Source organism: Rhincodon typus, chromosome 11 (assembly GCF_021869965.1).
Source record: "Rhincodon typus isolate 14 chromosome 11, sRhiTyp1.1, whole genome shotgun sequence".
Lineage (NCBI taxonomy): Eukaryota > Metazoa > Chordata > Chondrichthyes > Orectolobiformes > Rhincodontidae > Rhincodon > Rhincodon typus.
Window position 1 is genome coordinate 27,378,993 of NC_063342.1, and position 11,605 is coordinate 27,390,597.

General features: G+C 35.6%; 1 protein-coding gene across 1 annotated transcript in view; it reads right to left on the minus strand.

Annotated features, from left to right (window-relative positions):
• Positions 1–11,605, minus strand: part of LOC109911646 (target of Nesh-SH3) — a 286,431-nt gene that overhangs the window by 173,091 nt on the left and 101,735 nt on the right. The window contains exons 9-13 of the mRNA XM_048603066.1: positions 10,880–10,972; positions 6,547–6,615; positions 5,185–5,259; positions 4,228–4,320; positions 3,194–3,238 (exon numbers count right to left, since the gene is read on the minus strand). Coding sequence (XP_048459023.1) covers positions 3,194–3,238; positions 4,228–4,320; positions 5,185–5,259; positions 6,547–6,615; positions 10,880–10,972 — 375 coding nt within the window. The remainder of the gene's footprint in view (positions 1–3,193; positions 3,239–4,227; positions 4,321–5,184; positions 5,260–6,546; positions 6,616–10,879; positions 10,973–11,605) is intronic.

The window sequence follows — 11,605 nt, forward strand, 5'->3', positions numbered from 1 at the left end:
CTAGTGCCTACTCAGTCATTAAATAAATTCACAGCTGTTTGGGTTTTGAATTCTATATTCCCATCTACCCCAATAAACTTTGATGTACCTGCCTAATAAGAATCTACCTACCTACACCTTAAAAATCTTCAATGAGTTTATCTCCGCTACCTCAGAGGCAGAAAATTCCAACATCACAGAACCATCTGATAGAAAAAAAATTATCCCCATCTCTGACCAGAATGGGAGAGCCCTAATTTTTTAAAAGGGCTCTCTAACTCTGGACTCACCAAAATAGGAAACATCCTTCCCATGTACGCCTTGTCAAATTTGTTCTGGTTCTTATACACCTTTTATTCACCCCTCATTTTGGGATGTGATGTCCAAAAGCGACTTGGGTGCCCAGCTTCGTAAGTCACTGAATGCTAGCATGCAGGGGCAGCAAGCAAAAAGGAAAGCAAATGGTATGTTGGCTTTAACTGCAAAAGGATTTGGGTACGGGATAAAGGAATCGTGTTGCAATTGTACAAAATTGTATGTAATTATGAGGCCACACCTGGAATAGAGTGTACAAGTTTGGACTGCTTAGCCAAGGATGGATGTACTTCCTACAGAGGAACTGCAATGAAGGTTCAGTCCCTGGCATGGTGAACTTGTCCTTTGTGGACAGACTGAGGAATTAGTTCTAACAGTCTTTAGCATTTATAAGAGAGAAAATCTCGTTGAAGTGTACAAATCTTTACAGAGTGCAACAGGATAGGTATTGAAATGGTGTTTCTTCTAACTGTGGAGTCTAGAACCAGGCACAGGGTCTCAGAATAAAAGGACTCCGAAGAGGGGGGAAATTCCTTTGAATCTTTGAAATTCTCTGCCCTAGACGGTAGTAAAGGCTCAAATCAATGATTACACTCAAGCTAAAGTTATAGATTTCTAGCCTTTAAAGATATCAATGGATATGGGGATAATGCAGGAAGATGGCATTGAGAAGCTTGACCTCAATCCAGTTGAATGGCAGAACCCGCTTGAGGAGATGAATGGTCTAGTTCTGCGCTTGCTTTCTATGTTCCTATTATTTGCAGAAAACATGGTTGAATGAGTTTCAGAGAGAAAAAGGTTAAGTGTTATTGTGTTCAGGGGATATTGTGGTGTATTAATTAAACCATTCAGCATAAAATCAAAAGATACAAATTCTATCACTATACTTGTTGTTGGTCAGAGAGGATTTTAAAAGTACTATGTCCACACTTGGTATCACCACATCATTAATGAAACTGTGATCTTCAAAAAGGGATCAATGGAAATCACAAGAATGATTCTTAGCTTGAGGAGACTCAGATACTGATGCAGGCTTAAAGACCTTGTCTAAGTACTCTGGAGCAAGGGAGATTTCATCATCAGCTATCCCTCATTTTGAGCAGAACATTTATTGAAGATCACGTTTCTGCATTTGACAACAGGCTAATTTTCAATCCATTGGTCGTTGTCCACATGGACAGGATATCTCACAAAATATTAGGATCCAAAGTGTAGGATTTATTTCTTTTTCTGACCTTTTCTATCACTCTATCACCACTAAGGCATTAGAACTTGAAGTGTGGCAATTTGATGGATAGGTTGTCGCTAGTGACCACAGAAAGCTCCTCCCCATTATTAGTGTCAATGTTACTAGGTTCCAAGAAGAGCTTCAGTGTATGTCCTCTTTGTTCTTCCTTGAAGCTTTGGCCATTTTATAATCAAGAAAGTAAGAACATGCAGGGGAAATGACTTTTACCCACGTGGACATTAGTATTGGTTTGACAGCTCTTCCATTGAATCCGGAGGATGTTGCAGAGGTACTGCTGAAGGAATTTCTACAGTATTCTTGCATGTGAACCACAGTCCCGGTCTCATTTCCGTACAGAAGGATAGTGATGACAACTGTTCAGTGCACAAAGACACTTGTTAAAATAAAACAGAATGCACTGGAAAAACTCAGTATGTCTGGCAGCAACTTAAGTTCCAAAACGTTATGTTGGACTCAAAATGTCACCTCTGTTTCTCTCCCCACAAACGCTGCCAGAACTGCTGAGTTTCCTCTAGTACTTTCTGCTTGTATTTTAGATTTCTGGTATCCACAGTATTTTGTTTTTGTTTCATATGGAGAATTCTGAATTTCCAGTGACATCATGTTTTCTTGGAATCCTCAATGACAGTTTTATATTGTGGAGGACCAAAAGGACAATGTCTAAAGTTATATAAGAATAGAAATGGACTGAATGATACGTGGGCTCTCCTTCCTCAGAGGTAATGATATCCATACTGGTGCCTGATATGGAACAAAGGTCACAGCATGAAGGTAAATATCTTGATAAATAATGCTTGGTCAATGTAATTGTCCAGATCAGTTTCCATTGAAGAAAAAAAAAACTTGCCAAATTTTCCTTCTTTCTGGTCCTGGGATCCCCCCATTGGTTCAAGTTGGGGGCAGGCTTGATAGACCAGCTCATCTTTTCTTCCTATCTTGCTTCAAATGGTATGTTTAGGTATCACTGTGTAAACACACTTGTAGAAAGCAAATATGGACTGTGAATCTCCATGTTGCAATGCTTGAACTGTATTAGAAAAGAAAAAGATAATAGAAGATACTTTTCTTATGGAAAATAAGATGAGTAAGGGGCAGGCTAATAGATGTGCCATTTTATATCATGTATGGATACATTTAAACACCACTGGCTTTAGCTTGGACACAGTCCACACATCTTCCCTTTTGGTGAGGCAGTCATTGTATGCAGACATATACAGAAAGATACAACCAAATAAAAAGTAGGAGGAATAAATTTATATCGTGGAAGTGAAAATGAACCAAGAAAATATAATACTTTGTAGTATTCCACCAAATTTGTTGACTTTGACTTATTTACGTGCAAGATTTTAGTGTCCATGTAATACGCTTCATGCAAGCACACTGATTAAATAACGAGACAGACAATCATAACATTTATTGATTCCATAACAATGCATTCAATTAACTCTTGACAGCCAATGACAAGTTGACTTGCTCTGTAAAAGCATATTTTATATATTGTGTACTGGACATGCACCACGTTAGTTAATAATATCCAAATCCTTAGAAGATGCAAAAGCATTACAACTGACAGTTGTTGATAAATACAACATGCATTTTGCTGCAATTAAGAAAAAAACTCTCATCCACATTAGCTCTTTTTACAACTACCTGAGAACTTCTGGGTTTCCACAGGATCTAAAGCAGATGTCGTGCCTGAAGTGAATAAAAATTAACTGTTGGCGGATTTTACCTGGGTTGCTGCATGATACATTAGGAGAAAACAAATAACTTCCACAAATTAAGTAAACTAACATAGCAAATTTGGTACAATAAGAAGTCATAACATAACAAATATAGATCACATCAAAATTAGGCTGGCCAGAAATAAGTTATATTCTAAGCAATTAATTTAGTAAATAGGCATTAAACCTTACCACTAATATGATTAATTAACCACATGTTTAAAAGGAAAAGGCATTGATTCAAATATGACAATGAATCCAAAACCGTAAGTCCACACATTTCAACACATTCTTCATTCGGCATCCTTCACAACAAAAGCTGAAGGGTGAGATTAGAGGGAAGGGTCACTGGACCCTAAATGTTAACTTTGCTTTCTCTCCACAAATGCTGACAGACCTGCCAAGTTTCTCCAACAATTTCTGTTCTTGTTGTTGAGGAGATACATGTGCAGTCATGAGATCAAGGATATGGCTGTCAAACTGTGACTGGCTGTCATTGACCTTTGCAAAAAGTAAGTTCTGTGTTTGTTCAAGGTTCACACAGTCTCTCAGTTCCAATATTAGGTTCTCACAAACTAAAGTTTAAATAATCAGATTTCAGAACATGCTAGTAGGAAATTTCATACTAAGATTATCAACTCAAATTTATCGAAGGACAGATAGAGAAAATGTCTATTTTTTCCAAGAGAGAAACTTGACAAAAATGAAAGTATTTCAAATGTGTGATGTTTTCGTGCTCGCTGACTGACAGAATGGCTACAGTAACCTCTCACAAGGCTTCAAATATACACTCATATACACTCTTCAAATATAGACTACTGCATCAAAATGTAATTTCACCAGTTGAAACAAAAAAATGAAAATACACACAAGATGTTGCAAATTGATTTGGAACAGACCACAAATAATTCATCACCACACACAATCACATCTTTTCTAGAAAGTTATTATCAGAACTACCTGGGAGATGCTGCTTGTCCACAGCAGTATGACCAGAAGTTGTACTTAATATAGTGAATGGCAAAGTGGTAGAAGGTGGTGTTGTCACAGGTTCTGTAATGCATTTTAGAAAAATACATTGAAACAGCTAGCTGGTCAAGCAGAGAGAAACTGACATCATTGGAAAAAGAATTTATCATAAGTTAACTGGAAGTGGAACCTAATTTGCATTTCAACATACAAACACTATATACTGACAAGTGCAATAATAGCACATTGGCCAATTCATAGAGCATCCTGCTGTTTACTAAGCAGGATAGATGCTTAAAGATTCCAAATGTAATTCCATGTATTATATTGTGATCTGAGAGTCCAAATACACTTCAGGCAAGTGAACAGCTAGAATTGCTTAAAATGGACACAAGTCTTTTTGATGGAAATCCTTTAAAGCATCATATAGGACAGAGGATGCGGGTCCAAATGTGTGATCCTCCTTATTGCTGAAGTTCTGATCTGCATTGAGTTTCCAAGGAAATGATAAGCATGGGTTCAGCAAATGCCCACATAGGGAGGAGTAGTAGAGGATAAAGAATCCATACTAGATCATTCTCTCACACTTCCCGGAGTCAATCCAAATAGCATTCGGAAAAATCTTAATGCAAATTACCTCATCCATCTTCTCAGCCACAGGCCATGAGTTGAAAACAGGGTTCATTGTGTCCGCTCAAAATATTTGGAAAATAATGCATCTAACTTATGCAAATACCGTTTTATGAACCAAAAAATGTAGCTTAAAAAAACTTGATCAATTGTTTTATAAAGCAATAAGTATGAAGCATTAAAATTTATACTTCCAAATTCAATGTTACATCTAAAGTCTCAGTCATGCAAAATAAGCAAACTTCGATGCATTTATAGGCATTAAAGTACATATCACTAATGAAATAACACCCCAGCTTTTTCAGTAATTGAATCTACCTGTAGATTGCTGCTTATCCATGGTATCAAGTTGAGAAGGGGGGCTTGGAGTGAGGAAAACTGGTATCTGAATTTCTGCAATGTTTTTCAGAGAAAAGAGGTATAAAATTATCCAAGACACTAAATGAAGCCGCAATGTTAGAATACTGATGGCTCCTCCACGGGTGATAACTTAAGCTTGACAGTAACAGATGCAAATTCTCATTATTTGGCCATAACAAGTTAGGCAGAACCTCTGGATGTTATCAAAGAAATTATGGCACTCCAACCATAAAACACAATGCCAACAAAAGAGAAATTTATACTGCTTACACACCATGTTACTGTATAAAGCCATGCAACACTACATAGCGAAATACAGATGTCTGCAAGGTGACATTACATTTCCCTTTTCCTTTGGTGAGTGGTGAATATTGTAACTGAACAATATGTTTAACACAAGTTTGATAATTGACAGAAAATACATTTCATGCAAACATCACTGATGGACTAGTTACAGAGCACATTTCCAAAATAATACCACAAGCACATTGGAAAATGAATCCAAAGAAAGAATAGGCCAGGGAATATTTGCTTTGTTAGCTATTTTCAGCGACATTGTCAAAACAGCGCTAAAAAATTCAGATATGGTTTCATGACAATTAGGAAACAGTATACACGTTCGGCCAAGTAGTGTTGGGTACTGACTACATGATATATTTCATGCAAGCATCAAGTTGCCATGTGTTTGATTTACTGAAAAGATGCAAACAAACAATTCTTATTTTTAAACATTTTCGGTCAATTTTTTAAAAATGGCATCAGTTCACTCAATTAATACAATCAATTCTAATTTTCTGGCAAGTTAATAAACTTCATGTCAAGACAATGATTAATTTTTTTCAGCAGGATCCAAAAGTAATTGGATAATCATTTGCATGAACTCTACGTTAGGCAGCCAAAGGTTAGGAGGATCTAAAGTTCGCACTGCACCTATTAAAGAGTTCAAATAAGTTGTACAATTCTACATGAAAATTAGTGAAAAGATGTAAAAGAGGGACACAAATAATTGTTCTGTTACATAGATCTGTGCTTAAAATATGTTTCTGTAAACTTAACAAGTTTTTACCCGAGACGAAAATCACTCAAACTGCTTTTAAGCAGCAATTTATAATCTGAAGTTGTAAAGTCAAGTTCCATCAAGTTACAAATACTTTGGTGCAATTCAAAATATTTGGAAGCAATTCTTCAGAATTTCATTTATTTCTGTGTTGCATATATGTATGTTTATAATTACCAGCAGTATGCATACTGTACTTTGAGCAATAATCCTGATGAAATATATTCCTATGTTAATTATTTGAAAAATACTTCTGAACTTGCCTGCTGGGCCAGATTTAGGCACAGGTTTTGAAGGGAAAGACGGACTGACTGATGATGGCAGCTTGGATGCTGTAATTAAAATAGGTCATGTTATTAAAAATAATGCCAGATTCCAACTTCCTTAAAATTAGATTAGCCTTGGAAATTCAGTGGAGGTTTGTCTTCATGTTTCATTCCAGCAGAAGATCGACAGAATTACACCTCCAACCCTCACCACCAAAAAAATAGTGGAAACCTTGTATCTAGGTTTTAATCAGTCATTCTCAGGACATTGCAACAGAACACTAATACAACATCCACAAAATTTCAGGACCAATATACAGGAGACTTGTAGGGATAGGATGGTTTGATAACAAAAACATTTTCAATAAGTAAAATAACTTCCTAAAATTTCATGGAAGCAAAATAAATGCCAAAAATCAATCTATCAGCTACATTTCGCAAAATGCCATTGAATTCCATGCAATAGATTTTGTATTTACTAGTTGATCTAAATGTTATTTGCAGCCAGATTATAAGTCGTGTTGCACTTCATAATGTGTACATGTCGCCTTGTACTGGCAGAATCCATCAATTATAGGTAATAGATATCCACACAGTACATGTACACAAGAATCTGACCAGATAGCTGCTGCTACTCTTGAGATCCACACCCAAAACGTACTTGAATAATCTGATCAAATATTTACTAAGGTAAATCATCATTATTCACATAATAAATGAGTTTGTCCCTTACAAATGTAAATGAAGAACCCAATGACTGTTTAAAGCTCCTGCCAAAAATTGGACAATGATGAATGTAGGGAGCTGCAGCTGCTAAATTAGCTAAATCAAGTGCCAATTTATTGCTCCGAGTGACTGTGTAAATCACTAGATGCAGCAATAGCTAATCAACCAGGAACTGATCAGGGTTTAAATTTCTCCTTTGTATTTAGCTGCTCTTTTGATATGTAGATATGTTAGGTATAGTTGGGACAGGACCTGACTCAGCTGTAATAGCATTGATACAATAGCTTAAATGATCACAGAGGTAACAGAGAACAAACAGCATCTATTAAACCATATCCCAGGAAAGGGATATGGTACGCCTTCAAGGAAATAGTGCGAACTGGCAGATAAATTTGACGAGAAAATTGAAAGAATTTCTCTCAGTTTTACACCGCTGTGTAACCATTATATGCAGCAACACTTTGCAAAACATTTTCCAAAGTAATGGAAATCAATTAGTTCAGAAACAAATCCAGAACTGAACAAAGCCACTATTCAACTCGACAGTATGTGTGTTATGTAAATTATCAACTAGTTTGGCTTGACTTGAATGTTATAATCTAATCTAGGGAATTACTAGTCTGTTGGCATTTATTGATGGTTTCTTTATTCTTGAATACTGCTTCAAAAAATCATTTCCCCCGTGTCATCTAGCATATGAAACGAAATCTTTAGCTGATCTGTACTCAGACAGTTCTTATAAGAGTATTTATTTACACTTCACTTGAGACACTGAATGGATTTCCTGACGGGGTTCAGCCATTTATCCAATGTAGTTTGATGAAAGGTACAGATGGTTAACACGCAGGCACAGCACTCAACTATGTCAGTCTATATTACAACAGAATTTGAGCAGAGCAACTTAGAACTGTTACCGCAATTATAGAGTCTTGTTGAGACCACATCTGGAATATTACATGTAGTTTTGGTCTCATGATCTGTGGAAAGATGTATCTGCAACACAGGGAGTGCAACAAAGTTCACCAACCTAATCCCATGGGAATGGAGGGAATTCCGTTTAAAGGAAAGGTTAAAAAGACTGAGCCATGATTCTCTGAAGTTTAGGATACACAATCTCGGAATGAGGGACAGGTCATTTAGGCCTGTGATAAAATGAGGAATTTCTTCACTCGGAAGGTTGAAAGTCAATGGAATTCTCTGCCCTAGTTGTAACAAGTAGAATCCTGCCAGACAACACCCACCCTAGTTCTGTATGTAGAGTTTACCAAGTATGATTTCATAAAGACTTTTAGATTTTAAAAAAGGTATATTGACCATACAAAACATTGGGTTGAATTACTTGAAGTAATAATTAGAAACCTGTACCCAAAGTTACACAGTCACTGATGCCCCCATTTTGCTGATGCCCAGTTATACTCAAATTTCCTTACAATAACTATAACACATGCTAAAATCTAAAAGCATGGATACACGTCTGGAAATCAATGGAATCCAAGGAAAGTTAAAAGCTTATAAAGGTGAAATTTCAAATTATCTACCTATCAGACCAGCTCATTAGGAACAGCAGGTATAATTTATAATTGCTGAAGCTTTTAAATTTTTAAGCATGATGACTTGTACTGCTGACACTAGAAAATCCATCGAAACAAACATGCATAATTTCCAATTATATTTCTAAATGAGGAAGAAAAAAATGAACATATCATAAAAATATCTTTGTTTCTTGCCCTCCAAACTTTCTTGGCTTAAATTTTATATCTGTTTCCAAACAGTGAAGAAGTTTGTGTATGTTTTTTTTTAAAACCTGGAGGCAGACCTTCACTGAGATACATTCAGTGATCCATAGATTAGTGAAATAACAAGGAAGAAATGTGAATACGGCTTGTGCTCAACTGGTCTTGATCCCTTATTTGCTTTATTCCCAGATTGGACCTGTCCCTAAGTGAAAGTGCACAGGAATATTCCCCCCTGTATGCATGTATCAATATCCTAGGCAGCAATAGTGGCTTTAAAAGATCAGAAATGCTTAAAATAGTAAACATATTTTCAGCAGTTGTACTATAAGATCGTATACATCAATAGATTTGAGGCACATTTAAAATAGTAAGCAAGGTCATAGAGACTAGACAAATTGAATTTGCAGTAAGACTTCCAAGAATTTAAAATAAGCAAACAGGGAACATTATTTCAATCTAATATTCTTCAATGGAGGAAAAGTTAATGAATAATCTTGTAGTAAAAGGGTCCTCTTGGGAAGAGTAATCATGTTATATGATGAATTTCGTATTAAGGTTGAAGGTGTTTTAATTACATTCAAAACTAGTTTCTTAAATACAAAGCAAATTATGTGGTATTAGTGGTGAGTCAGTCAAGGTAGAAAATGTCCTAGAGCAGTTTGCTATGTATATAGGAATATCGAGGTAATACAATGTAATCAAATTTCAAGTTAAGATTGAGAAAGACATGCACAAGACAAAGTCATGTCATGGAGGTGGAATTAATTTTGAGCAAAGGCAATTAAACTAGAACAGGTAAACTGGAATATAAATATAGACAAGCAATGGCAAACAACAGCAGCTGAAAAATATTTACAAGTTGTTTTAGCTACAATGAGATTTACAAGATAAACTGAAAAATGTTGAAGGCAGTGAAATGATAGAAATATAAACTAATTGCTTTACCTAAATATGTTAGGACACAAACAAGGCTCACATGACAACCGTAGAAGAAATCGAAACAGATACAAAGATATAGCTGAAGATAATTGAGAAAACAAACAAATATAAAGCCCATGTTTTCTCATCCATTCATATTGAAAGGAATTAGGAAGTGACATTATGCTGAAAGCTTATCAAAGCCAATCAGGGAATTTAGTGTCAGAGGACTGGCAGACAGCTAATATGAATGTTACATTTAAATGGAAATAGAATAGATCCAACAGAAGTACAGACTAATTAGGTTAACATCAGTGCTGGAAAAACAATGGGGCATTTACTCAAAGCAACAGTAAAATACAGAGAATCTGGAGATATAGTAAAGAGCAGTCAGCACAGATTTCAAAGGGCAAGGGCATGCTTGACCAAATGTGTTGAGTTATTTGAAGTAGTAATAGAACGATTTACAAAGCAAATGCAGTTGAGTAATAGTTTTGTATTTTCAAACAGCCTTTGATAAATTACTGCATAATAGACAAAGAACAAGTGGACAAGTGGAGTTAAGGGATAAGTGGTTGAATGGATTACAAAGTTGGTACAAAATAGAACAAAAAGGGGTTAAGGGTAGTAATTTATACTGCCAGGGGAATAAAAAGCATTGATGAGTCTTACTAACAGTCTATTGTGCACCATTTGCATAAATGATTTTGACTCAGGAACTGAAGTTCTACATTTGTGGAATGGGCATATAATTGGAAAATGAATTTTATTATACCTTATTGTGAGGTAGTACATTTTGATAGGAATATAAAAAGGACATATCTGTCAAAAATGATTCTAATAGTGTGGAGTAAAGAAATCCAATCTTAGAAATTCATGATTGATAAACAACAAACTTCTATTAGCTATGTATTCAGGATATTCAGAGTACTGACAGGCAAGATTATTACCTTTTGTTGTCAGTGGTTTCACTTTTGATTTTTCTTTTGCGTTCCAAATCTTGCCACTTTTCAATGATGGTTTAGTAACAGTGTTTGAAGTCCCTGCAAAGTATTACACAATTATTTGAGAAATTCCAAAAGCAAAAATGTTATGCTTGAAAGTCACGTTACTAAGATCCTAACTAATGGTAACACTGGACAAATCAGATCCCATTTGAAACCTTACTTGATAGATAAGAAGTTTTATTTTTGCAATGTGTGTTATCATAGTGGTCAGTCAGTCAGTCAGTCATCAGACACATTCACATTGGCAGACTAATGTACGTTAACAAATAAAAACTAAGTTTATTACATAGAAGGAAATAAAAAAAAAAAACTTATAATATGACACAAACAGAAATTTCTGGACAATGATACATGGGAGGTAAACTAAAACAAAGAACCATAGATACTGAAAATCCAAAATATAAATTACTGGAGAATCACAGGTGTGGTGGTATCTGTTTTGGGTCCAGTGACCCTTCAGAACTTTTTATACGTATGACACTTCAGAAAGATCTTAACACAAACATCAAAAATAAAGATCCAACCCTAACACCAGCTTGAGCTTTTTAGATACTTAACCACAGAAAAGCATCTTCAGTTTAAGATTTCTTTCTCAAGACTATGTGCACATTCACTGAATGCGATTCTCTCCGTTCTCTTCCAGAGACGCTTAAAAACAGATTAACTCAT